At 56.4% G+C, this 27,804-nt stretch overlaps 1 protein-coding gene across 1 annotated transcript; it reads left to right on the top strand.

The window, feature by feature from the left end:
- Positions 1-129: 129 nt before the first annotated feature.
- Positions 130-20,265, top strand: PDGFRB (platelet derived growth factor receptor beta). Its single transcript, XM_081093282.1, has 21 exons — positions 130-447; positions 966-1,232; positions 1,920-2,047; positions 2,163-2,328; positions 2,836-3,028; positions 3,642-3,757; positions 5,074-5,197; positions 5,573-5,784; positions 6,604-6,698; positions 7,637-7,769; positions 8,280-8,384; positions 8,748-8,858; positions 10,378-10,537; positions 11,376-11,533; positions 12,086-12,204; positions 13,339-13,461; positions 14,326-14,437; positions 14,850-14,949; positions 15,551-15,656; positions 16,516-16,748; positions 18,373-20,265. The coding sequence occupies exons 1-21, from the start codon at positions 276-278 to the stop codon at positions 18,554-18,556; spliced, it is 3,117 nt and encodes a 1,038-aa protein (XP_080949408.1). The 5' UTR covers positions 130-275; the 3' UTR covers positions 18,557-20,265.
- The last annotated feature ends 7,539 nt before the right edge of the window (positions 20,266-27,804 follow it).

Below are 27,804 nucleotides of genomic sequence, written 5' to 3'. Positions count from 1 at the left end.
TTCCCGGCTATGTTTGGATTCGGGAGGTGTGGTGTTCAAGGGCTGTGCATATGTGTCAGCTCTGGGGAGAGGTGCGGAGGCTCCTGGCCTCTGACATCTTACCGGACGCCTCCTCTCCCAAAGGCTGGGCACTGCTGCTGCCCCTGCTGCTGTTGCTGGGACCGCAGGCTTCCCGAGGTCTGGTCATCACCCCTCCGGGGCCAGAGCTTGTCCTCAATGTCTCCAGCACCTTGGTTCTGACCTGCTCGGGCTCAGACCCGGTGGTGTGGAAACGGATGTCCAAGCAGCCTCCGCAAGAAATGGGCAGGACCCAGGATGGCAATTTCTCCAGCATCCTGACGCTGACCAATGTCACTGGGACAGACACGGGAGAATACTTTTGTGCCTATAATAGCTCCCATGAGCTGGAGGCTGGTGAGCAAAAACGGCTCTACATCTTTGTGCCAGGTAAGGCCCCCGGCCTGTGCTCCCGCCCTTACTCCTCAACTGCAGGCATCTGGGAAGCTCAGGGGGTACTTCAGTGACGTGGGGACATGCAGCCGGCTTAGAAATGCAGACGAATCGTGGAATCCAGCCTGGCTCAGCCCAGGAGTACGTTCATTCCCACCCCTTGGTCTGAATATCCATCTGCTCCTTGGCAGCCCACCCCATTCCCCGGCTCCCAAGGACTCTGCATTCTCAGCTGGTTCCAATACACTCCCTCTGGGCCTCTACGTCCCATCGTCCCCATTCTCCACGCGCCAGGTACCAGCTGCCCTTCAACTGGGGGCTTCCCCACCCTGGTACTGTCCACATCAAATGTTAAAGCTCGAAGGGACTTCCGAGAGCATCCTTATTCTGTAATGGGAAAACTGACGGCCAGAAAGGGAAATAGGCCTGCTCAAGGTCACACAGCAATTCTGGGGCTAGCCAGAAACCCAGCTCCCCCTGACCCTCCTTTTTAACCCCACCCCTACCCCTGGCAGATCCCACCATGGGCTTCCTCCCGATCTCCCCCGAGGAGTTTTTCATCTTTCTCACGGAAGTAACCGAGACCACCATCCCATGCCGAGTGACGGACCCACAGCTGGTGGTGACACTGCATGAGAAGAAGGTGGATGACCCACTGCCCATCCCCTACGACCACCAACGTGGCTTCTCTGGGACCTTTGAGGACAAGACCTATGTCTGCAAAACCACCATTGGGGACAAGGAGGTGGATTCTGAGCCCTACTATGTCTACAGCCTCCAGGGTGAGCCCCCTTTCTGGCCTGGTGCTCAGCAGAGGCAAGTAGGACCGTTCACAGAGGGATAGCCCTTCCCAACATGTGTGGCTCCGTTTTCCACTGGATTATCATTACAGCCTTTGAAGGCAGGTCACGTTTCTCCGTTTTACAGATGAGGAAACGGAGGCTCAGAAAGAGGATGGAATTTGCCCAAGGTCCCTGGGATGTGTTAGTGGCAGAGCTGGGTGGCATATAGTTGTGGGCAAAGGCACAGGCTTAGGAGCCTGTGGGGTTTGAATCCCAGCTCTGCCACTTCCTGCCTCAGTGACTGTGCCCAGAGCACACCATCTCTCCGAGCCTGCTTCTCTTCTCCTGCTGTAAATGGGATGATTGGAAAGATGGAATAAAACAGAAAATGGAGGGGATCTGGTACGCAGTAAATTGCCTGGGGAGACTTTGATTTCCAGACTTATCCCTTCTGGAATGTCAGCTCTGCAAGGACAGGAATTTTGTCTGTTGTGTTTACTGCTAAAGCCCCAGTGCCTGGAATAGTACTTGGCATAGAGCAGATATTTAATAATGTTTGTTGAATAAATGAATCTTCCACATCAATCATCCCTTCCCTCTCTGGACCCTGACCCCATCCCCAAGCTGAAGTGCCGGGAGCCGGCTGGGGGTGACTTCCTCAGACCTAAGCCCATCTCTCTCCACCAGCGTCATCCATCAACGTCTCAATGAGTGCAGCGCAGACTGTGGTCCGCCAGGGCGAGAACATCACCATCACGTGCATTGTGACTGGGAACGAGGTAGTCAACTTCGAGTGGACGTACCCCCGCGAGGAGGTAATGCTGGGCCAGGGGTTGAAGGAAGGGCCAGGCAGGGATGGCTACCTTGACTGGCAGCCTGCCTTCTTGGACGCTTCCTGACTTGGGGGACTTGTCCTACCTGTCCCTACAGAGTGGGCGGCTAGTGGAGCCAGTGACCGACTTTGACATTCCCCACATCCGCTCCACCCTGCACATCCCCAGTGCTGAGCTGGGCGACTCGGGGACCTACATCTGCAATGTATCTGAGAGTGTGTACGACCATCAGGATGAAAAAGCCATCAATGTCACCGTGGTTGGTGCGTTCCTCGGGCTCAGCCCCGGCCCTCGTTCTGAGCTGGATCCACACCCTGTCACAGCCCCGGGATACCTTCAGCCCAGCTCTAGCCACATTTCAAACCAAAGCTCCATTTCCAGGAGAAACCCAAATCAAGACGCAGTGCCAACCCCAACTCTAACCCTAATCCCATCTAGACTTTCCTCCTCGCCAGAAGCCTGGCCCCACCCCAGTGTCTAATCCCAGACTCCATCCCAGGCCCAGGCAGCCCCATCCCTAAATCCAACCAGGCTGCAACTCATCTCAGCCCCCAGCCCGGGTGAGAACGACAACGCCAGCCTCCATTTGAAACCTGGTCTCCAAACCAGTGTCAGCCCCAAATCTGGCTCCATTCCAGCCCCAGCCCCAACTTCAATCCCAGCTCGGGTAGTTCCTAAAGCTGAGGCCCTGCCTCCAGCAGCCCTGCCCCCAGAGACACTGTCCCATTGGTGGCTGGGCACAGGCCTGCCCTGACAGCCGCCCCTTGCAGAGAGTGGCTATGTGCGCCTGCTGAGGGAGCTGGACGCTGTACAGTTCGCGGAATTGCACCGGAGCCGGACCCTGCAGGTGGTGTTCGAGGCCTACCCGCCGCCCACTGTCACGTGGTTGAAGGACAACCACACCCTGGGCGACTCCAGCGCCGGCGAGATCGCCCTGTCCACGCGCAATGTGTCCGAGACTCGGTGAGCAGCCGGCTGCCTGCTCCATTCTGGAAGTTAGGGTCTGCAGCTGCCAGACAGCCCACAGCCTTCAGCTACTCCACACACCTAGGCCCATCCTTCCGGAGAGCCCACTGTGTGTCAGGCACCCCGCCAGGTGCTGTGCCAGGCCCTGGGGATGCCGTGGAGAACCGAACACACAGTTCCATGCCTCCTAGAGTTTCCGGTCTAGTGGGGAAACAGACACTGGTCAGATGGTCTCCCAGATGTGTAGTTGTCCTTGTGATGGGTGGAGCCATCAGGGGGCAGCTGAGGAGAAAAAAGCAGGATGGCTGAGGAAGAGGGTGCCAGGCAGGCCCCTGCCACCTATGCATGGTGGGAGCCCTGAGGCTGGAGATCAGCAGGCTGGTCTGAGCTACCAATGTTGGGATAAAGCAGTGTCAGACCCTTCTGTAAGACAAGAGATGCAGAGGCGGGCAATGGTGCTAGCCCTTCATCCCCAACCCTCCTAGCCTCCCTCTTGGCTCAGTGGAACTGCCCCCCCCCCCCCCGCCATGTCTGTACAAGGAGGGTGGGGAGGGCTGTATGCATTATTGCAGCGCTGACAGCTGGGTCTCCTGGCCTGGCCTGCCCCCAGGTATGTGTCCGAACTAACACTGGTGCGGGTGAAGGTGGCTGAGGCTGGTCGCTACACCATGCGGGCCTCCCATGAGGACGCCGAGGCCCAGGTCTCCTTCCAGCTGCAAATCAATGGTGAGGAGCCCTGCACCCCCCTCCCCTCCCCTCCCACCCCCATCTCCTCTCCCTCCCTACACTGTCACCCACCCCTAGGAGGAGCAGGAGGGGAGCCCGGGGCCTCAGGAGACAGGGTTCCATTCCAGTGTTAGCGCCAAGGCTGACCCGCTGCTCTGTGCACACCCCCTCTCTGGGGCTCAGTTTCCCCAGCTGTACAAGTTGGCCATTGGGCTAGACTGGTGTTTCAAAACCTCAGGCATCCATGTGCCAATGCCACGATTTTCCCTTCTCACATGCCCCTTCAACTACACTACTCATGAAATAGGTATTTATTGAACAACTCCAGTATGCCCGTCTCTTCAAGGTTCTTGAGGCCCTGCCTTTGTGTGGCTGGTGGGGGAAGACAAACATTCAACAGTAGAGCTAAAATCCCCAGCAAATTATGTGGAAGGTTAGAAGGTAACAAGTGCTGTGAAAGGAAAAGCAAACGCTGCCGGGTGGGGTGTGTGGGAGGATTGAGAGTTCTGGGGGGCAGGGTTGCCCTTTTAAATAGCAGTGATGGGGCTGGCCTCACGGAGGTGACAGTTGCGTGAAGACTTGAAGAAGGTGAGGGCATTAGCGGAGTGGCTATTTGAGGAAAGGGCATACCAGGCAGTGTAGACAGGAGTCACGGCAGAAAGGCCTGAGCGGCCGGAACAGCGTGGTGGGGAGCGTGGTGGGAGACAAGGTCAGAGCTGGGACGGGGCAGTGGTGGGGTGGACGGGACAGATTGTGCAGGTCCTCATGGGCTCTTGGGCAGACTTGGGCTTTTTCTGTGACTAAAATGAAGAGTCACTGCAGGGTTTTGAGCAGAGGAATGACACGATAGTGACTTACTGTTTTGCCCATTGACTTTCTAAAAACGTGTTTTGAAAGAGAATTTAACCTCTCAATTGTGGATGGGAAACACTGTTAAGCATCATAAATATAAAGCACCACTAAATCGACTCCAAGACAACAAAGCGATGCTATTAAGCTATTAAACTCGAGCTCCTTGCTCTTGCCTTCCCAGGGCCCTGAGGCCTGCTCTCTCTTTGTTAAAAGGGGAGATTAGCAAGTCTCTGAGAGGTGTTAAAGACAGACTAGCACCCCGCCGGGGCTTCCCCTTTGAAGTACCCCGAAGGGGAATCCGCCAGTTTTCACACGGGGATTCCTAGTATTTAACGTTCACCTGCAGTCTGCAGCTCCCCTCCCCCAGGGAGACTCTGGACCATGTCCTGCCTCCCAGAGGATCTTGCTCACTACCTGCCTGCTCTGACCTTCCCTCCGCCTGGCCCCATGCCTTCTCCATGCAGTGCCTGTCCATGTGCTGGAGCTGAGTGAGAGCCATCCTGCCGACGGGGAGCAGACAGTCCGCTGTCGTGGCCGGGGCATGCCTCAGCCGCACCTCACCTGGTCTATCTGCAGTGACCTCAAAAGGTGAGCAGAACACCTGCCTCAGTCTCCCAGGGAACCCACAGCTGGCTGGAAGGACCCACTGAAGGTCATCTAGTCCAGCCCCTTCCTCCGGGCACATTGTTCCAGGCTAGAGTCACATCCTAGAAGATGTGGCTTCGTGGAGATGCCCTGCATGACCTAAACTGCCCCCTTTTCCTTAACTTTATTCTGAGGGTCAAACGAAGGGAATGGAATTTGTGAATCGGGCTTCTCAGTCCTGGGGTAGGCGCGCCCCCTGCTGGTCAGTCAGGCGAGGGACCGCAGAAGAGCCAGCTCAGGGTCCGGAAGCGGGAAGTAGCCGAGAGGCTCCTGCGGAGGGCAGGGCCTGCAAGCGGACCTGGCTGGCTCCCTGGGCAGGTGTCCGCGCGAGCTGCCACCCACGCCGCTGGGGAACAGTTCGGAGGAGGCGAGCCAGCTGGAGACTAACGTGACGTACTGGGCGGAGGAGCAGCAGTTCGAGGTGGTGAGCACGCTGCGCCTGCGCCGCGTGGATCAGCCGCTATCTGTGCGCTGCACGCTGCGAAACCTGCTGGGCGATGATGTGCAGGAGGTCACCCTGGTGCCCCAGTGTGAGTCACCCAGCCTTAGTGGCCCCCCAATGACCCTTCACCCCCACCTCGAGCCTGCCACACTTGTGACTGTGCCCGTGTGCCCGAGTCAGCATGTCCATGGGCACTCCGCTCACCGGAGTATGTTCCTACGTTTACACAACAGCACAGTATCGCCACACGCGTACATCCACAAGCATATGTCTGAAAACCATGGCTACGAATAACCCTGTCTCCTTATGCCCAGTGTGTGTACACTATGTGTGTCGTAAGCCATGTACATGAGCATGCCTGACCCTTAGACATGGGCACAAACCCTCCAAATGTAGGTTTGTAAACATGTAATGAAGAATGCACCCAGATCCATGTGTAAGCCCACGAGTGTTTGTCTATGCATGTCCTTGTGGATGCACAATCCCATACAAGTGTGTAAGCATGCATGTACAATTCCTGTGCATGTGGGCAACTGGCATGGTGCATGTCTGTGAGCATGGAGAGGAAAGGTGAGCCACAGCCTGGCCGCCAGGAGCTTGCATCTGATCTGGAGCCATGGCAGACAGGCCACACTGACCCCTGCAAGGGCTGAAGGGATAGGGAGGCCGTAGCGATCTGAACAGTGGGTAGTTACTGAAGGGCATGGGTATTTATGGGAGAAGCTGAAGGTGTGGCCCAGAGGGAGAGGCTGAGGGTCTGACATTATCGCCTGTGGGAGGGAATGAGAGGGGGCTTCTGTTCTGGGCAGGGTGGGCAGAGAGGGATTTGTGGTACTGGAGGTGGGGTGAGAAAGGCAGCTGCCAAGTGCCCTGTTGGCTTATGGCCAGCTCTTGTCTCTACCTCCAGCCCTGCCCTTCAAAGTGGTGGTGATCTCAGCCATCCTGGCTTTGGTGGTCCTCACGATCATCTCCCTCATCATCCTCATCATGCTCTGGCAGAAGGTAAGCCCCGCCCTTGCCTAAGGGATACAGATTGATTGGCACACAATTATATTGTATGGACACCACCCCCTCCCCCCCCCTCCCCCGCCGTCCTTGCATCCCACAGGATCTGGCCACGTCTGGGGCCCAGCACGGAGTTCAGGTGTAAAATGACATAGAGTGATGCTGGAAGTCTGAGCTACCTCTATCCCCAGCAGCCCGGTCTTAGGCCATCAGGGTTCCCTGTCTCTATTGCTCCCCTGTCCGGGTCCTGCTCGGACATCACTCCTGCCCCTCCCAGACACAGGGTATGGGACCTGCTGGGTAGACTGCATGGGTCCCAGGATCCTTCCAACTCTTACCCACAGAGACTCCAGGATCCTGCTGAACTGCATTCTAATCCTGTTACTCTGCAATTTCCATGTTCTGTTCTGAGATTTCATCATTCCATGCTTCAGACATTTTAAGATTCCTGAGTTAGGATTACAGTGCCACACAGTCTATCTTTCTAAGATTCCAGTCCAGTGATTTCAACACTTCATGGTTTCAAGATCCCACCGTTACATCTTTCTGAGATTCCTGCTGTGACTGACCCAGTGTGGAGAGGGCTGTCCACATCCAGCAGAGTACCCCTGCCTGGTGTCACGTTCTGGGGCCGTGTGCTCCTTTATTCCCATCTGAGGAGCAGCTGAGGCCCTGAGAGAAGCTGGGGAAGAGGTTCTGATGAGCTGGGCCCTTGGCTGTCAGCTACTCCTCAGCCACTTCTCAGCCCCTTGGCATCAGTTCCCACTGAACCCATGAAGGCCTTGGCTCTATCCATAACTTGCTGTGTGACTTCAGCTATGCCCCTGCCCCTCTCTGGGCCTCTGGGTCTCCTGCCCCATCCGTTCCATAAGGGGCTGGACCTAGGGGGCCTCAAGACTCCCTCTCATGACCCATCCCCGGTCTTGGTCCTGCAGAAGCCCCGCTATGAGATCCGATGGAAGGTGATTGAATCTGTGAGCTCCGATGGCCATGAGTACATCTACGTGGACCCTATGCAGCTGCCCTACGACTCCACCTGGGAGCTGCCCCGGGACCAGCTTGTGCTTGGTCAGTTCGAGGAGACCTCACAGGCACTGTGTGGACATGGGGCGGGTGGGAAGATGACCTGAGGTCTGGTCCCAGCTTTGCCGTGACTAGCTTTGAGACTTAGGGCCGATGGATGTCTTGCCCTCTCAGCCCTCAGCCCCTTGTTTGTACAATGGGGACAAGACAATCCCCCAGGGACCATCCAGCATGGAGATCCTATGATCCTATGACTGTGAGATGGGACCCTTTGTGACGAGAAAGGAAGTATTAATTGAGGACAGGCCTGTGCTTAGTCTAGCTGGGAGGCTGAGGGGTGCAGAGGAGCTGTGCTCCCCTCTGGGGCGGGAGGAAGGCTTCCAGGGACTAAGATGGGCCAGAAAGCAGACAGGACTTCGATGAGACACCAGGAAGGACCGTGAAGCGCTGTGGTTTTAGGAGCCTCATTGGGGGGAACACCTTAAGTCCAGGGTGGTTGAGGGCGGGGATGCAGCTTCCTGGTGGGTCAGGAGCTGAGGGATCATCTTTTTCCAGGACGTACCCTCGGCTCTGGGGCCTTTGGGCAGGTGGTGGAGGCCACGGCTCACGGCCTGAGCCATTCTCAGGCCACTATGAAAGTGGCCGTCAAGATGCTGAAATGTGAGTCCTGGGAGCATCCCCCACTTCTCTCCTGCCCGTCCCCGCACACCAGGCACTCCCAGAGCAGGCCAGGCCTGATTCAGATTCGGAATCGGATTCGCTGGGCACGAGGAGTACCGTCACTCTGCATGCGGCCAGCCCCACTCTGAGGAAAGAGGCTTCCAAACCCCGCTCCCACCTCTGGCAGCCTCTTCCCTCCCCTGCTCCCTCCCCCCACCTCTTCCCCTCTCCTCGCATGTGGGTCCTTGCCACCCTTGGCCACCTGTGTCTTACAGCAACAGACTTGGGCCAGAATAGGCCCCAGTGGGGCCTCCGTGGGGCCCCCGTGATGGGGCCAGGCCTGAGGCCCCCTCTCTCCCTCAGCCACAGCCCGCAGCAGTGAGAAGCAAGCCCTCATGTCAGAGCTGAAGATCATGAGTCACCTCGGGCCCCACCTGAACGTGGTCAATCTGCTGGGAGCCTGCACCAAAGGAGGTACAGACCCAATTGCCCAGAGGATTCTGGGAAATGCCAGTGGCCAACGCCTGGCTCGCTCCACCGCTCCTCAGTCCAGGGACATCAGGACACTCGAGTTGGAGCGTCCAACCCCCTCACTTTACTCGAGTTGGAGCGTCCAACCCCCTCACTTTACAGAGCCAGATGGATATGGGATTTAGGAACGCACAGCGTCACAGCACTGACAAGGCCAGAGGACTGTTCAGGCCATCAGTCCATGGTTCCCAAATTAGGGGATCCTCTGATATTTTTAAATTTTTTCAATATATTTTATAATTGAATTTATTGGGGTGACATCTATCTATATAAAACCCTAATTTGCAAATCAACCAAATGGTGGAATGACCAGTCACTATGACATGCACTGACCACCAGGGGGAAGACGCTCAATGCAGGATCTGCCCCCAGCCTGCAGGTCCTGACTAGCGGTGGTGGGGGGTGGGACCAGCAAGTGGGTGGCGCCAGGCCAGCCAAGGCAGTTGTGAGCAGGGGCCCCGATCACTCCGCTTGTCACCCCACAGATTGGCCCTGATCGCCAGCCAGGCCTAGGAACCTTACCCGTGCACGAATTTCATGCACCGGGCCTCTAGTTGGTTAATAAAACCATACAGGTTTCAAGTGTGCAACTCAACAAAACACCACCTACACACTGCATTATATGCTCACCACCAAAGTCAAATCTCTTTCCACCACCGTTCATCCCCCCTTTTTCCTCATCCACCTCTCCCTTCCCCCCTTTTCCCTCTGGCAATCACCATACTGTTGTCTGTGTCTGTATTTTTGTTTTATTTTTTTCTTGATACATTTTAACAACTGTAATAAAGGATAGCTCATGCGACACTGAGATGAGTTGTGTCCCCACTACTGGAGACCACCAGCCTGCTAATTGGGAGCTGCCTTCATTCAGGTCATAGAATCAAGCCTTTCTGGCTAAGCATGTTTATTTGAAACTGTGATTACAAGTTAGGCTGTTAGGCTGCAAAAATAATGTTATTGCCATTTACAGTTGCTTATTGTGAGGTTTGGGATTTTCCTCAATATTACACAACCAAAAAAATACAGAAGTACATTGCACACGCAGGCCAGTTTATGTCTGCAGTGACCATCCCATTTCACAACTTTTGTTCCCATTAATATCTTCAAGTTCCCACAGATTGACTTTAAGTAAATGCACTGTATTTAAATTTGAGCAGTAACCTGATAGTAAATAATTGCCACTAATTTGCTTTATAAACTAGGGTCCAAAATAAGCTTCAGTTTGAAAACCTATCAACAACAGCTGGCCCCATTTAACAGATGGGGAAGGTAAGGCTCAGGGAAACTATGTACCTTGCTCATGGTTACAGAGGCAGGAAAAGAACCCAGGTTTGCCTGGAGCCAAAGCCTCTTGCCTTTTTACCAAGCCGCCTCTCCCACGGGCAGCCTGTCATTACTCTCATGGCCCTTAACGGAAGCCGAGGCCTCCCTGGGGACTGTCCCTGAGCCTGTCCCTTCGCAGGGCCCATCTACATCATCACCGAGTACTGCCGCTACGGGGACCTGGTGGACTACCTGCACCGCAACAAGCACACCTTCCTGCAGCACTGCTCCGACAAGCACCACCAGCCTGGCACCGAGCTCTACAGCAACGCTCTGCCGGCCGGGCTCCCGCTGCCCAGGTACCTGGGGGAAGGTGGGGAGGCCCGAGGAGCACCTGCTTGCTCCCTCCTTGTCCAGTACAGGAAGCTGAGGCTGGGGAGGGTAGAGTGGGCCCGGGGCTTGGCCACCCCAGAAGGCATGACAATAACACTGATGATAATGGTGGGAACTGCTGCCACCTACTGGCTGTCTGCAGGGTGCTAGGCCCTGTGCTAAGCACTGCAGATGTGACCCCTTGGTCCCTCCCATGGTCCCCAGGCCTGACTCCACGCCCTACTCCTCGCTGTAGCTCCCACACCCTCTGCACACCAGCCTCTCTGTGCCCTGAGGTCAACCTAGCCCCTTCCTTCTTCTTTTCCAAAAATAACACCTTCGTTCTCTTGCTGGTTACAAAAGCAATATATAGTTATTGCAGAGACAAGAGTAACTTTAGAAAAGCATTAAAAGACAGTAAAACTCTTCCCTGTCCTCCCCAACATTTTGACCCATTTTCTTCCAGTCTTTTTTCCACCTATAGAGACCCGTGTCTGTAGTTCCCCAGCCCTTCAGGGAGCTGATGCTGCAGGCAGCGGCTTCATTCAGATCATAGCTGGGCCTGAGCTCTCTGAGGACACACACTGGGTCTTATGTCATCTTGGCAGGCCCAGGGCCCAACTCAGGGCCCCACAGGTTGGTTAAAAGGGCTCTCGAGCTCACTCACATGACCGTGACAGACTGGAGGCGGAGGACTGAGTGAGGTTGAGAAGAAACACCTGAGTGATGGGGCCTTGAGGCCCCAGTGGTGAGCAGAGGGGCAGGAGGGGGACAAGAAGGGAAAGCCTGTGACCTCTCCTTCTGTGACACTCCTCTCGCCCTCAGCCACATGTCTCCCGGGGAGAGTGACGGTGGCTACATGGACATGAGCAAGGACGAATCGGTGGACTACGTGCCCATGCTGGACATGAAAGGAGACATCAAATATGCAGACATCGAGTCCTCCAATTACATGGCTCCTTACGATAACTACGTCCCCTCTGGTGGGTGCGCGGGGTCCTCTCACCTGTATGGCCCTCGCACCTGCACAATGACGCATTCTTTTCAAAGCCTTTCACATGTCCTGCTGGAGAACAGCCCTGGGAGGGAGCTGGCCTCGTGCCCATTTCATAGATGCAGAAACTGAGGGCAGCCACCTGCCCAAAGCTGCTGTGGTGGAGCCCCAATATGAACTCCCGTTTCTGTGTCCAGACTTATACATGCAGCCTACATGGAGGGGAAGCTACGGTCGGGGGGTACCTGGCCTCCTGGGCCTTGGGGAAGAGGGATCAGCTCAGAGTAGGCCCCAGGCTGAGCTGGCGCCCCTGTAAAGGCCAGGCCAGGCCGAGTGGTCCGGGGAAAATTTGCTGACAGTTTTTCTGGACAAGAAAGGCTCTGGTAAAGTAGGAGAGGTTAGATATTTGGAAACTGCTTTCCTTTGGGGGAGATGTAGAGGATCAGTAGCCCCTGTCTCGGACAGTTAGCCTCCAGGAGCCAAAGAGCAGAGGCCTGTGGGCCATGGGAACAAGACGTACTGACTTTCTGCTCTCCTCTAGCTCCCGAGAGGACCTGTCGAGCGACCCTGATCAACGAGTCCCCGGTGCTTAGCTACACGGATCTTGTGGGCTTCAGCTACCAGGTGGCCAATGGCATGGAGTTCCTGGCCTCCAAGAATGTACGTGTGGTCCCAGTGGGCAGATGGAGGTCCTGGGGAGGTGGGTCACCCAGCCACCCAGGTCCTCCAGGTACACTGCTCTACACAATAGCTTTGCCCCGTCGGGTGGATGAGGACAGTGAATGCCCTCACCACGTGGCCCCTCTCCCCTGTGTGGTCCCCACCCCACGTGGCCCCTCTCACCTGTGTGGTCCCTCACACCATGTGGCCCCTCCCCCCTGTGTGGCCCCTACCCCACGTGGCCCCTCTCCCCTGTGTGGTCCCCACCCCACGTGGCCCCTCTCCCCTGTGTGGTCCCTACCCCACGTGGCCCCTCTCCCCTGTGTGGTCCCTACCCCACGTGGCCCCTCTCCCCTGTGTGGTCCCTACCGCACGTGGCCCCTCTCCCCTGTGTGGTCCCTACCCCACGTGGCCCCTCTCCCCTGTGTGGTCCCTACCCCACGTGGCCCCTCTCTCCTGTGTGGTCCCTACCCCACGTGGCCCCTCTCCCCTGTGTGGTCCCCCACCCCATGTGGCCCCTCTCCCCTATGTGGTCCCTACCCCACATGGCCCCTCTCCCCTGTGTGGTCCCTACCCCACGTGGCCGCTCTCCCCTGTGTGGTCCCTACCCCACGTGGCCCCTCTCCCCTGTGTGGTCCCTACCCCACGTGGCCCCTCTCCCCTGTGTGGTCCCTACCCCACGTGGCCCCTCTCCCCTGTGTGGTCCCTACCGCACGTGGCCCCTCTCCCCTGTGTGGTCCCTACCCCACGTGGCCCCTCTCCCCTGTGTGGTCCCTACTCCACGTGGCCCCTCTCCCCTGTGTGGTCCCCCACACCACGTGGCCCCTCTCCCCTGTGTGGTCCCCCACCCCACGTGGCCCCTCTCCCCTGTGTAGCCCCCCCACCCTACGTGGCCCCTCTCCCCTGTGTGGTCTCCACCCCACGTGGCCCCTCTCACCTGTGTGGTCCCCCACACCATGTGGCCCCTCTCACCTGTGTGGTCCCTCACACCATGTGGCCCCTCCCCCCTGTGTGGTTCCTCACACCACGTGGCACCTCTCATCTGGACATGATGCATTTTTCCCAAAGCACTTGACACAGAGGGTCTTTCCCCACAATTGCCCAAGGCCTAGCTCCCATCCTCCCCTCCCCCAGTGTGTCCACCGAGACCTGGCAGCCAGGAATGTGCTCATCTGTGAGGGCAAGCTGGTCAAAATCTGTGACTTCGGCCTTGCTCGTGACATCATGCGGGACTCTAACTACATCTCCAAAGGCAGCGTGAGTACCTTCCCCACCCCCTGCATCTCTGCCCCTCCCGGTCAGCCTGGCTGCAGCTCAGAGGGGATCAGGTCAGGGCTCCTCATGGTCTGACCTGCCCAGCAGTGATGGCTCTGCCTGCCCAGCCATGTGTGCAGGGACAGGAAGGGAGCCACGAGCTAGGCATGGGGTGGGAGTGGGCAGAGATGCTGAGGCTTGCAGGGTGAGCTCTGGCTCAGATTTGCTGGTCATGACAGGGGGCAAGGGACCAGCTGTAATGGGTCCCGGGGAGTTTGGAGGGGGAGCAGGCCAAATGTGTTGTCCCAACGGTGACTGGAGGCAGAGGAGGAAGCCGAGGTGTCAGCTGAGACAGGTGGATAGGTGGCAGGCAGGATTTGGTTAAAATATGACCACCTGCCTCCCATTCATATCCCCACTTTCTACACTGGGACAGTGAACCCCAGAGCTGGAGGGACGCTAGGCCGCAAAGATCGGAGGCAGCCAGGATCAGAGCCGGGTGACCTTGGCATGTCCCTGGCTCCCACGCTGCCCTGCTAGCTCAGTCAGGGGCTCTCCAGGTCAGGGAGGAAGCCTGCTCCGTGAGGAGCCTCAGACCCTGGGGTGACCATGATTGCAGCTGCGGGAAAGGAACTCAGCCGCCTGACCCTCTGGCCAGCACTGGGATGGACATGGGAACCGTGTGCCAGCAGATAGGCCCTCAGGGACCAGGGAGGGAGAGGAGCTGGGTGGGAACTGCCAGGTCTCCCCCCTCCCCCCCCCCCGGCCCCATCCCCCCACCCCCCACCCCACCCCTGCCGCCTCCTGTCCAGGTGCAGGGTGGGGCTCAGCCCCTCCTCGCCCTCAGACAGACCCGCCCTCCCGCAGACCTTCCTGCCACTGAAGTGGATGGCCCCCGAGAGCATCTTCAACAGCCTCTACACCACCCTGAGCGACGTGTGGTCCTTTGGGATCCTTCTCTGGGAGATCTTCACCCTGGGTATGCCTCCTTCTCCCCACGGTCCTCAGCGGCCTGGCAGGGCACCCTCCCTGACCACTCACACCTCCAGCCTGGCAGGGCTGTGATCAGACTCTGGGACAGCGATCAGGGCTCAGGCTCAGGCTCAGGGCCCAGCTCTGCTGCTTTCTTACTGCTGTGTGTCCTTGGCAAGGCTCTTGCCCGCTCTGGGCCTCTTTACCTCCCCAGCTGAGCGTCCAGGGGTTTGGACAGTGACATCCGAAAGCCTGCCTGGCTCTGGGAGGGTCGCAGCCTGTCCAGAGCCATGAAGGAGCCACAGTTCTCAATCCCAAGGTCACCTTCCCCACCACCCAGCCCTGGCACGAAGGTTTCTCACCACTTTTCAACACGCCTGAGCCCGTGTATCTCCTCTCTTGTCTTTGCTCCCTGGCAGGTGGCACCCCTTACCCAGAGCTGCCCATGAATGAGCAGTTTTACAATGCCATCAAGCGGGGCTACCGCATGGCCCAGCCTGCCCACGCCTCCGACGAGATGTGAGTGGCGCATTTGGGAGGACGTTTTGGGCGCAAACCATAGATACCCCACTTCCCCAGCTTAAGCCAACAGCAGCTTGATTGGTGCCGAGATCTAGAAAAACCGAGGTCTGGCTGGACCCAGGTGTGCAGCTGAGGTCGTCGGCGATCTCTCCTTCTACCCCGGGCGCCGCTCTCTCTGCCCGGCTTCCTATTCAGGCTGGCACTGCCCAGTGGCTGCATCCTGGCTGCTTTCACCTCAGTTCCAGCAAAAGACCAGAGCTGATTGTTGTGGCTCAGCTGGGGTCACGTGCCCATCCAGAACCAGCCACTGAGCTGCGGGGATGCAAACTCCTACTGGTCAGGCCTGGGTCACATGCTCACCCAGGCATGGCCAACCCCACTGAGCCACTGAGCCGGGGCTGGAGGGAGGGCTTCCCAAGGGGATATCCAGGCGCGACTACGGGAAAACAACACCTATCCACCCCCCTTCCCCAATCCTTCATGGCTCACCTTTCCAGGGTGGTAGTCGCCTCACCAACCCCCCCCCCCGCCTCCCCCCCTCCCCCCCCCCCCCCCGTGCCCTGTGTCAGAGACCCTGACCCCTTGCGCCTCTCCCCAGCTACGAGATCATGCAGAAGTGCTGGGAAGAGAAGTTTGAGATCCGCCCCCCCTTCTCCCAGCTGGTGCTGCTTCTGGAGAGGCTGCTGGGCGAGGGTTACAAAAAGGTATGTCGAGGCAGCGTGGGGGAGGGACGGAGAGTTCTGGTCCAGAAGTCAGACACCGGCACAAGGCTGCTGTAACATGCCGGTATTTGGGAGGGCCACCCTGTACCCTCACCTGACCTCAGTTTCCCTGCTGGAACCAATAAGGGATGGGCTGGAGACAGGAGTTTATTTTAGCAGCACAGAGAGTTCTGAAATGAAACCCACGTGGAAGCTGATGGGTTTAAAGTAGAGAAGGGAGCCCAGCGCGCCCGTCATCCTGCATCCTGCCTCACGCCGTCTCACCTGGGCCAAATCTTGCATGTCCATCAGAGGCCTGCACTTCCTGAGGCTAGATGACTGCTGAGGGCCTGGCCACTTGGGCCCCATCTAGGCTCAGACACGGCAGATGGAGCCAGCTGGTCCACACCTCCCTGCCCACAGCAGGAACTAGAGCAGGGAGATGCCCATCTCCTTTGGCCCAGACACAGCCCCTTCCCTAGGCCCATTCCTAACCCCGCTCCCGCCCCGGGTCTGGTTACACTCAGGGACCCGTGAGCTGGAGTCGGGTGGTCCCCATTCGGAAGTTTGGGAAATGAGACCCAGGAGGTTGAGGCAGGATGAGACAGCACCTGTCTGGTCTGAAGTGGGCGACGAGTTAGCATCTCGGGTGCTGGTCCCCTGGCAGCCCCCTCCCTGGGTGGCCCTAAGCTCACCTTGTCTTGTGAGACTTTGGACAATTGTGCTTCCTCTCTGAGCACCAGTTGCCGAATTTCCACAAGACGCGAGTGGCTGGGTCAGAATCTAACTGTTGGATGACCCCTAAAGGCTTTCCTGACCCAGCCTTCCCTGTCTCTTGGGTGCCCCCTGCCCCTCGGAGCAGAAGTACCAGCAGGTGGACGAGGAGTTTCTGAGGAGCGACCACCCGGCTGTCCTTCGGTCCCAAGCCCGCTTCCCCGGCTTCCATGGCCTCCGATCGCCGCTGGACACCAGCTCAGTCCTCTATACGGCTGTGCAGCCCAACGAGGGGGACAATGACTATATCATCCCCCTGCCCGACCCCAAACCCGAGGTTGCTGATGAGGGCCCATTGGAGGGCTCCCCCAGCCTTGCCAGGTAATCACTGTGGCCCAGGGTGTGCAATACTGTGCAGTGTGTGTGTGTGTGTGTGTGTGTGTGTGTGTGTGTGTGTGTCTATGGCATCAGGCTTGCCTTAGAAGTAAGTTACTAGAGTGAGCACTTATTCCTGCCAGTGAATTGAACTCATTTGACCTCTGATGCCCTCAAGTGGAAAGGGCAGGTTGGTGAGAGAAAGAATGGGCTGGGATTTATCTGCAAAGCAGTTGTTTCCTTTAAAGGAGCCCTCATAGGCCCAGCCAGCGTGGCTCAGTGGTTGAGTGTCAACCTTTGAACCAGGAGGTCACACTGTGATCCTGGTCAGGGCACATGCCCGGGTTGCAGGCTCAATCCCGAGGGAGGGCATGCGGGAGGCAGCCAACCAGTGATTCTCTCATTATTGATGCTTCTCTCTCGCGCCCTTCCTCTCTGAAATCAATAAAAGTCTATTTTAAGTTGACTGATTGATTTCAGAGAGGAAGGGAGAGAGAGAGAGAGAGAGAGAGAGAGAGAGAGAGAGAGAGAGAGAACTTGCAACCTGAGCACGTGCCCTGACCAGGAATCCGACTTGACCTCCTGGTTCATAGGTCAATGCTCAGCCACGAAGCCACACCAGTCAGGCTCTCTCTATATATTTAAACAACAAAGAGGCCATCTGCTCTCTCCCCTCTAGGCCCTGTCCTAGCCATAAGGAGGAGAGGAAGAAACCTAATTAGCACCCCAGCTCCCATGTGTTCCCATGGGGCATTGCCAGCCCCAGGCCTGAGGTCTGTCCTTAGAACCACGCCTTGGGGGCTCTGGGGAGCTGGCGTGGTTGTAGGAGGCAGAGGTGCCTACAGTTCAGGCCAGAATTCAGACTGGGAAGCAGGTTCGTGCTTTCCTTGCCTTGGGATGTGGTGAAGTTAGAGAATGGGGAGGGCTTTGGAGGAAGTCCCAGCTATTGCCTGGACTTGCTGTTCAGACAGTGTTCCCCTTGGCTGGAGAGAAGGGTTCCCCATGAGGCCAGACCCAGCCCACAGTGAAGTAGCAGGAGCCCCACCTGGGTCCCAGCTCTGCTTGGAGACCTGCAGGCGCCTGCTCTCTCTGAGCACGAGGAGCACACAGGACTTAGAAGGCCCCCGGCCTGTGGAAGCAGCTAACAGTCCAAGGCTCCGGTAGACAGTGTGCAGAGGACTTAAGCTCAGGGCAGCTTGGGGTGTGAATGCCACCCCCCCCCGCCCCCCCGCCATGTGTGCCCTCGGGCAAGTTGCTTGCCGTCTCTGAACTTCATTTTCCTCATCCGTAAAATGAAAACCATAAGCCCCTCAGTTTGGAGGTTGCTGTGAGGGTTAAATGAGGCAGTATACACCTTCAGGGGTGCAGGAGATGGCAACACTGATGAGTGAGGAGTAGGCTTTGGAGGAGCCAGATCGGCTATGAAGCGCTGTGTGGTGCCGGACAATGACCGAACCTCTCTGAGCGGCACTTTCCTCACGGTGCCTGCCCTGCATAGTCCTTACAAGGATTAATGAGCCAAAGGGCATAACGGGCACAGTGCCAGGCCGGACACAGAAAGCTCTTGAACGCCATTGTTGTTTTACTGTGGTTTCCTTCAGCCTCTCGCTCACTGGCCTTCTCCCTCTAGCTCCACCCTGAATGAAGTCAACACCTCCTCGACCATCTCCTGTGACAGCCCCCTGGAGCCCCAAGAGGAACCAGAACCAGAGCCCCAGCCTGAGTCCCAGGCGCAGCCAGAAGCAGAGCCGGAGTGGCTGCCGGATTCAAGCTGCCCCGGGCACCAGGCTGAGGCAGAGGACAGCTTCCTGTAGGGGGCTGGCCCCCACCCTGCCCTGCCCGAAGCTCCCCCTCTACCTCCCAGCACCCTGCACCTGCTGGCCTGGCCTGCCGGGCCTCCCATCCCTGTCCCATCAGCTTTTGCTCCTGACATGCTGCACCCCAACCCCTGGGGCTGGCTTAGGAGGCAGGAGCCCTGCAGCGGCCATGACCAGCCCTCTGTTCTGGGGAGGCCATGTGACTCTGAGCCAGAGTTCTCCCAAAGGACTCAGTTGGCCCATCTGTAAGATGGGGAAGTCGGACTTGGTGACCCACAATCTGGGGTTCTCCCCCTGGCTGATGGGGGGAAAGCTGGAATTCTGGGAGATTCTCAAGGTTCATGAGGTGGTAGAGGAACTGTTTTCTGTTCTGCCAGCCACCCCACAAGGAGCTCAGCTCTCTCCTTGTACTTTATCTGCCCCAAAGCTGGGGAGGGGGCCTGGTGTCCCTGGCTCCTGGCTTAGCTGGGACCTGGCCTTGGACAGTGTTGCCTCCTCCCTCAACGCCAGTCTTCACTCTCCCAGGCCCGAGCTGGTCTGGGGCCATCCATGCTTAATGAGAGCTAGGGGCTGAGCCAAAGCCAGGACATTCGGGCCTGTAGCCCCTGCCCCAGGCACATGGAGCCACCTCCCCATGGCTCCTGCGTCCTCATCACTGCCAGTCTTATTCCATCACCAGTCTCCAGGGCCGGCCGGACCCACATCTGTGATGAGTGTGTGATGTGCCTGTGCGACGTATCCACACGTGAGGACCAGTTTGTGGACCGTATGCACACTGGACCCGCCGAGAGGCTGTGCAGGAATCCCTGGCCCTCTCTGGGCCCGCTTTCCCTGTTGAAATGAGCAGGTTGGACTCATTGACTTCTGGTGCCTGCCAGCACGAACATTCTGAAATATTCCTAGGGTGCACACTTGCCCGGATAAAGCAGAGCCGAACACCCCAAACCTCCATCCTGGGGGTCAGCTGGGATCTGAGATTCCAGTCCACATACACACTCCAGGCATTCAGCAACGTGCCCCTTCCCCAGGCCCCAGCAAGTCCCAAAAGGCCAGCTGCCCAGGCCTGGACTCGAGGGACAGCAGGGACACGGGAAGACCACGGGAGCCCTTTCAGCACCCACAATGACCTCTGGAGCTGCCCGGGGCCATGGAGGCGGACAGGGCCAATCAGAGCGCCCGGTGTGCCTCCCACTCCAGCACCTGCTGTCCAGGTCTGTGCTGAAGACAATGCACAGTTAGGGCCCCCAGGGGCTCTGGAAACGACAAGAAGGCTTGGAAGGGAACCTGGGAAAGGGGTACAAGAGGCGGGTACTCTGAGGGTTGCCTTCTCACCTGCCAGCTGCCCCATCCCTGAGGTCTGGCTTGTCACTGCCCAGGCCCACTCACCGCACTGTCTCTGCCAGCCACCCAGCCCAGTGGGCATTGAAGTGCTCAAGGAGTGAGGGCTGTGGCCAAGACGGCAGGGGGTGAAGGGGGTGGCACCACCCCCTATGCTGTTGGCACCTCCCTGCCCCGGGCCCCTGAGGAGAGGGACTGGGCCCTCACTACGGTACCAAAGATGTAATCACCTAGGTTTACAAGTATTTTTAGGACTCACATTAACTCACATTTATACCACAGAAGTGCTATTTTATATGCCAGCAAAATTTCCTATCCGTGTACTTTTTTGTAAGGGAAAGATTTTAATATTAAACTGGTGCTTCTCACAGACTTGGTGATCTCTGGCGGCTTTGGGAACCTGTGTCTGGTTGGTGGCAGGAGTGGAATGGGGCCAACAGGCCTCACCCCAGCCACAGGGACCCCACCCAGGTCCCTTCAGCACTGAGTCTGGTTCTATGGAAGATGGGCATTTTCACACCCCACCCCACCCCACCCGACCCCACCCCTTGCTAGTAGCTGGGTGACCTGGACACTGGGCTTTGGTTTTCCAAGATGGGAAATGGGAGGGCTCCCCTGGCTCTGCAGGTGCCTGGCGCAGGGTGGGCAGGACTGTTCACAGGCTCAGAAGCCTGAGGCCCTCCTGCCGTCCCACCCCACCCACCCCACGCCACCATGTGCTTTGGCTTTGGCTATTAAGCTTCCCCCCGCCCCGCCCTCCCATCCACTCTGCCTGGGGCCAGGTTGCGTCCGCAGTGACTCCTGAGAGGCGCGGCGTCCACTACAGCCCAGGATCCAGGCCCCATGAGCAATGGGGTCCCAGGTAGGAGGAGGGCAGACAGAGCACCCAAGGGGACAGAGCAGGAAGAAGTGAGGAGACAGGGTGAAGGGGAAAGGAAGAGGAATGAAGAAGGTTGTTGGGGCGTGCAGCCAGGGCAAGGCCAGGGAGGGAGAGGGGCTGGCTGTGGCTCTGAGGGCAGGCTCGCCAGGCTGGGCAGAGGGGTGCACACCTGGTAGGCCCCCCGCCCCTCACGACTGCAGGAGTTCAGGGGTGTGGGGCTGCCGTGAGCCAGGCATCCTGGTACCTGTTGGTCAGCTCGGTTCCTCCCATTGGCTCCACTGCCCGACCCAGCTGGGAGACCCTGGCAGGAGCAGGGGCCAGAGGCCATAGAGCTACCAGGGGCAGGGGGCCAACTGCAGGGGTCCTGGGCCCAGGTTGGACCTTCCTGGGCCTCCCACCTGGGCCCTTTGGGAGAGGTCATCTGAGGTGGAATCAGGTTTGTCACAGCTCACGGTGTGACCTTGGCCATCCCTTGCTCTCTCTGAGCTGGGGAGGGGCATCTTGCTGGGGGAGGGCACCTTGTTTTGGAGCCTTTCCCTCGACTGCCTCCAGGAGTCTGGGGCTGTGGCTGCTCTGGGGAGAGGAAGGGAGACGGGGCAGCTCTGACTCACGTCCCAGCCCAGCCGCCAACTCAGGAGCAGCTGAGCCAGGCCAGGGGAAACCCCGCCAGAGGCAGGGCCCAGCCAGGCCAAGCCCACCCTCCCGGGTCCTGACTTCAGAAAACAACAGAGCCCGTGACCCTTCTCTGCTGGCTGTGGTAGCCGATGAATAAGCCAGTCCCGTATCCACCCTGTGACCCTGTGAAGAGAATAAACAAGCACATTCCAGACGGGGTTTCTCCTCCCTCACGGAAAAAGCCTCCGTCTGGAGGGCAGGAGGCTTGCTCCTGCCGCCTCAGGCCGCTCCATACTGGACCTGGTGGGTCACCACGCAGGCATCCGTTGCCCCAGCAGTAAGTGGGGCTAATGCGGCCGTGCAGAGATCAGGGATGATAAAACGCAGCTGAGCACTGCTGAGCCGTTACTAGGTGCCAGGGCTGTCCAGCTTCACACACGTTTTCTCATTTGACCCAAACAAGAACCTTATGAGCCAGGTACCACTATTATTCTCATACTAGTGACCCAGTGCATGGATCCGTGCACACTGAAAGGAAATTAATTAGAAGAAATATTTTAATATCGCTATTCGCCCTTTCTCTATAATAGAAGCGTCAACCAAATTCACGATTGACCATGACAGATGGAAACACACGTGTGCGATTGGTGCCAGCGAGAACTTTATATGTATCGCGCGTGTGTGAGTCAACTTGGCCTTTTATAGATATAGAATAAACTTGCTTAATTAGACCTGCTTTCTGACTTAGCTAAACTTTTTCCAGCCCAGTGGAGCTGGAAATTAATTCTCTTTCAGGTCACTGTTAGCAACACAGCAGTAAATATCAACACAAAGCACATTATTATTGTAGGTCACACAGGGAGAACAAAGGGTAAAATATTTAACTGCAGCAGTGTTTGACTATATTCTGTGCAGTGAGAAAACCTGAAGTCATTTTCAAGATCTACTATTTCTTACTTCTTTTCAGTCGGGTCAAGTTTCTAAACTTTCTAAATCTCCGTTTTCTGGCTAATGAAAAGAAAATAGGATTCTACTGAGTCTCCTATCTACCTGCTCCAGGAATTCTGTGAGGATCAAATGAGATGAGGCATGGGAAAATTTTACATTTAAAGTGTAAAATGTTTGCACCTGGCTATAAAGTAAGTCGTGTTCCTGGGCTGAAGAAACTGCAAGGAGGCTAGTCCCTAGGGAGAGGAAGCCCGGCATTGCTATGTGACGTCATTACCCAGTGCCCACAGCCACCACTTCTGGGTTAGGCTGAGCCGTGGGCCGAATTTTGCGCCATGGGGTCTCAGCAGCGTTGGCTGCGATTTGGTGGGGTGCCGCTCCAGGGTGGTGGCAGGGCCTATGTCCCACTTGGGGGAAGCTGAGTGTTGCTTTGTGGGCACCAGGTCCACGGTGCCGTTTCTTTGTAAATGGCCAGTGCACATCACGGCAGCTCCTGCATTAAGCATCTGCCCCCTGGTGGTCAGTGGATGGTCAGGGGGACACTTAGCATATTAGTCTTTTATATAAATAGACTAGAGGCCTGATGCATGAAATTAATGCAAGAGTAGGCCCTCACAGCTGCGACAGCTGCCTCGGCCCTCGCAGCCCCGGCTTCCTCTGGAAGATAGTCCAGACAGTGGTTCCGCTGTTTGGACATTTGGTTGATTTGCATGTTATGCTTTTATTATAGGTTACAAAGGAGAAACCAGTTGAGGGAGGTTGTGAAGTGTCTTTCCAAGGTCATCTGGTCAATATGACAGGGATGGGATAGGGGCCTGGTCCTGGCCAAGTCCCACGTCATTGCTCAGGGAGGGAAAGCACCCAGCCAAGGTTAGAGGGCCGGGGAGTGGGGAAGCCTGGGTCCCAAGCCGTCTCCTGACTCCAGGCCTTCCTGGTGTTGTGTCCCCAAGAGAGAGGTAGGAACCTGCTGACAAGAGGAAGAAGCTAAGTGAATCTGAGGGTTAGATGAAAAAATAAAAAAGTGTTCACTGGTGGCCTTGGACCTCACAGCCCCCTGTGCAGCGGGGATGGGAGCTGGGGTGCGGGAAAGTGTAAGGGTAACCATAGGTCAGCCCCGGCTGGCTCCTGCCTCCCCACCTCGCCACTCAGGCAGGCCCAAGGGAACGGGTGAGCTGGCATTTTCCTCCCAGACAGATGAGCCACCTGAACTACACTGTTCTTCCGCCGCCCTATTCACAGCCAGGGCCCTTGTTCCTGGAAAATGAGGGAAAGAAACTGCTGCTCCCGGGCCCTGACCTCCGTGGATAAGGTGCCTGACAACCTCCCATTCATGTCCCTCCTTTGAATTAGGGCACTGTCTCTAAACGTCCTCTTTTATTTTAGTTTCTTATTCAGCATCAAAATAATTAAAAATTGTCTTTATGAAACGTGCAACATCTGCCTGCACTTAAAATATCCACTACCGAATACATACTAGAGAAGAGAAAGTCTGTATGTTCTATTTTAGGCTCCAGTAACATTTCTAGCGCTTGCCTTCCTTATTCTGCAACTCTGTGTGTAGGACTTTATCTATGGAGACTCACTGTTAATCATTTAGTGAAATTCTCCCAGTCCCCCCATCCCTTATACCCATACTAATATTTGCATTTTGTAGTTAGGTATACAGAGACATAATTACAATTTAAAACACAATCAGCACTACCTTTTTGCTGCTTTTCGATTTTCACTTAATACATCAGGAACACACTCCCAGGTCAGTGGTACATACAGATAGTCATTCATTCATTCATTCATTCTGAAAGCTGCATGTAATTTAAAAACATGCCTGTGCCATAAAATATTTCACCAACCCCCACTGATGCATGTTTAGTGTTCCAAAGTTATAGCTTATGCTGGAATGGCCACTGTTTATGAAGTATATTTATAATTGCACATTTTTTTCCGTGGGACAAATACCCGGACACAGAGTTGCTGAGTAGAGAGAATAGACATTGAAAATGGTACTGGAGCCTAAAAGTTCCCTTTTTAAAAAAACACACACAAATTCATAAGAGTTTCTGGGAGGCTAAGAAAATCAAACACAAAAATGCTGAAAATGGCATTATTGAATTCTAGAGAGGTTCTGTGGCCTTCTGGAAGTCTGGAGCCTCTTCTGCCTGCTAAAAAAAAAACACCCCAAAAAACAAAAAACCCCGCAAACAAGTGGTAGAGAAGACGGAAGGGCGCCTGGCGGAATCAGAGGGCTTCCCAGGCTTCAGAGGCAGGGGCTTTCCCGAGAGTCAACTCTGGAAGGTGGGCTCCCAGCCCCACGCCCAGAGAGGGCATCGCACCCACTGGGAACCCCAAAGTCCCCTCTCTACCCTGGACCCTCACTGTTTCAAACTTTAGAGAGTGCGTTTCCATGGGTGGCCCCAGGTGACACAATCAACCTACGAGACCAGCCAAGGGGAGATCAGTTCCCCTCTGAGGTGAGGAGGCTGTGGCTCAGAGCCATGGAGTGCTGGCCCTCGGTCACACACAGTCTGGTGTCCTGGCAACTGCCTCCCTTAGGGAGTCTCGGCGGAGAGCAGGAGGGGCCCTGGGGTCAGGGTGTCGGCTGCCTGCTCAGGTTGCGACTCCTGAATTCCTGTGTGTGTGTGGGGGGGGTTCCTCCTGGAAGTAGGGCTCTGGGGTTCTCTGAGCTGTGACACATTCCCACAGCTTAGAACCGATCTGCCACTGCAGCTCAGGGACCTGATGAGGGGCCCCGCCTAGGCCAGGGACTGTCTCTTCTCAGGATCCAGCAGAGACTCAGGGATATCACAGATGCCAGGCGTCTCCCTGTGACCCCTCCCGCCGGCTCGGCCCCTGCCCTGCTCTCTGGGCCCCCTTCGCCTGCCCTGCCAAATGGTTCCCTTTGGGATCCTTTCCTCCTAGCGGCTTGGAGGTAGTCCCATAGTCTCTGGTTTGGGGTTTCAGGGTAATCACGGCAAGGAACTAAAAAGATACAAACGTAGGGAAGTAACAGCTTCTGTAAAATCACAGAGTTCTCAGAGGGCTTGTTCCCTTTCTGCGGGGACAAGATGGAAGCTCCCACACATTAGCATTTCTCTTCTTCGTTGCTGACCTTCCTGGAGCAATCGATGATCTTGGCCCTCTTCCGCTCAAACACTTTCAGTGGCTCGCCATGGCCCAACAAAGTCCAGACTCCCTCGTGTGGGCTTCAAAGCTTCCCTAACCTGACTCACACCTCACCTCCCATTGCCGGCCAAGGCCTGCCTACCCCTGTGTGGGCCGCAAGCTTGCCAACCCTCCAACGGAGTACAAGGGTCCGCTTCTCTCCACATCTCGCCAATCCTGTCTGGCTGATGCAGCCGCCCTGACAGGTGTGAGGCGCTGTCTCATTGCGGGTTTGGATTTGCAACTCCCTGATGCTGTGCATCTCTTCATGTACCTGTTGACCATTTGCATATCTTCTTTGGAAAAATGTCTATTCAGTTCCTCTGTCCATGTTTAATCTGATACGTTTTTGCTATCAAATTGTATAAGTTCCTTCTATATTTTGGATATTAACCCCTTGTCAGATATATGATTTGCCTATATTTTCTCCCATTCTGTAGGTTGCCTTTTCATTTTGTTGATCATTTCTTTGGCTGCGCAGAAGCCCTACCTCTGCACTTCTGTTGGTGCTGTCCTTATTACTTAGAATGCCCAGCTCCCTATGGCTAAAGGGCAAACTCTTGCTCTAACTTCCAGGCCAGCACAAAGCCACCTCCGCTAAGAAGCCTTCCTGATCTCTCAGCTGGAACTGATTTCTTTGCCCAATCCAGTATTTGTGCCTTTGATGGGCCCTTTTGTTTGTTTGACACCCCGAGTCCCTAGATGTCCTATGCACTCTCTTGCCTCCAGGCTTCACCATGCGTCTCTCCTTCCTGGAATATCCCCCACTCCTCCCTGTACCTCCCCTCAGCTCCTCATTCTCCAGTCTCAGCTTAGGCAGGCTCTTCCTCGTCTCCCCTCTTCCGTGCTCCCAGGATATCCTGCATCTCCCCCTGTCCTGGTTCCTCTCCTGGCTCTGGTATCAGGCTGTGAGCTCCAAAGGGGAGGGCCATGCCTGCCACGTTCACCACTGTGTTTCTAGGGCCAAGCACAAAGTAAATGCTCAATCAATGTTTGTTGGCTGCACGTCACCTGCATTATGGTCTCACTGGAACTGAGTCAATAACAGATGAAGAAACAGAGAGGCCAGGGACCTGGCTGGGGTCACACAGGTAGTGGGGAATGCAATTCCTGGTCTGTCTGGCTCCAAAGCCTAGGCCATCCCTCTCTACCTTGACCTTGGAGAGCCCTGGCCATTGCCAAAGGCAAGTGGTTAAACACATGGGCTCTGGGACTGGGATCCTGGATTCAAGTCCAGCTCTGTCACTTATCAGTTCTGTGGCTCTGAGCCTGTCTTTCATCACCTGGAGCAGGGGATAATTATAGTGTCCCCTAAGGTGAGAATCAAGCGAGAGGATCTGTGCAAAGAGCTTAGTCCAGAGACTGGTGCACAGAGAGTGCCCACTGGACAGGGTGGCTGAGAATGGTCCCTCTTTAGGCCCCGGAGTTAGTGCAATTATTAATAGCATCCCTTTTGGCCTCAAAGGTCCCCATTTTGATGATAAATTATGTCAATATCAATCCACGTCAGGGTTATCACCTGCAATCTAGCCCCACCACTGCGGTGCCTGTCTTACCTCCCAGCAGGACAGGGAGGGCCCTGCCAGCAGGAAAGAGCCCTGAGCCTTCTCCTTCCTGGGCCCCAAACAGGGCCAAACCCACAGAGCATTTGCCCAATGTTTTCTGAGAGCAAAGAATTCCTTCTATGTGTTCATCCGTTTGCCCATTTATTCAGGTGTCCAGCACTGACCGAGTTCCCATCTGCCAGGCATGGGCTGTCCCCAGGGCAGGGGCGGGGGCTAAGATTGAAGGATCAGAAGGGTGGGCCTAAGCTGGCCCTGCCATGGGGTCTGGAGTTACCAGGAGCCAGGCAGGGAGGTGAGGGCGGGCCTCAGTCTGTGCAGGAGCGTGACATGGCCCACGCAGTCGCCTCGGGATTTCCTAATCCTTGGGCTGACATGCAAACCCTTTCGGAGTTCCTCTGCCACAGGAAAGAGTGATGTCAATCTGGGGTCCCTGCTCGTCACTATCCCGATGGCATCGCTGTGGCTTCCTCCAGCAGGAGTCACTGGCCCCAGGGCACGTCCACCCATGTCGCCTGGTCGTCGTCATGCTTGCTGCTGGGGAAGATCCAGGTCACCCTGGACAGCATGGTGGTCGTTAGCACAGGCCAGTTCTGTCATCTGCCAGCTCTGGGATTTGGGGGCAAGTGGCCTAAGCTCTCTGAGCCTTGGTTTCCTCGCCTGCAAAATGGGATAATTAATAGAACCAGCTTCATGGTGGACAGAAGTAGAGGAGGTAAATATGCAGAGCGTCCGGCATGGTG

Source organism: Myotis nattereri (genome assembly GCF_964212035.1).
Source record: "Myotis nattereri genome assembly, chromosome: 5".
Taxonomy (NCBI): domain Eukaryota; kingdom Metazoa; phylum Chordata; class Mammalia; order Chiroptera; family Vespertilionidae; genus Myotis; species Myotis nattereri.
Note: the sequence above shows the minus strand (reverse complement) of the source record. Positions and strands in the feature narration are given on the sequence as shown.

Coding starts and splice junctions, on each gene's coding strand:
- PDGFRB (XM_081093282.1), top strand. CDS start 276: ATGTCCAAGCAGCCTCCGCAAGAAATGGGCAGGACCCAGGATGGCAAT. Junction 448..965: donor GCTCTACATCTTTGTGCCAG/GTAAGGCCCCCG, acceptor TACCCCTGGCAG/ATCCCACCATGGGCTTCCTC. Junction 14,438..14,849: donor CTGGGAGATCTTCACCCTGG/GTATGCCTCCTT, acceptor GCTCCCTGGCAG/GTGGCACCCCTTACCCAGAG.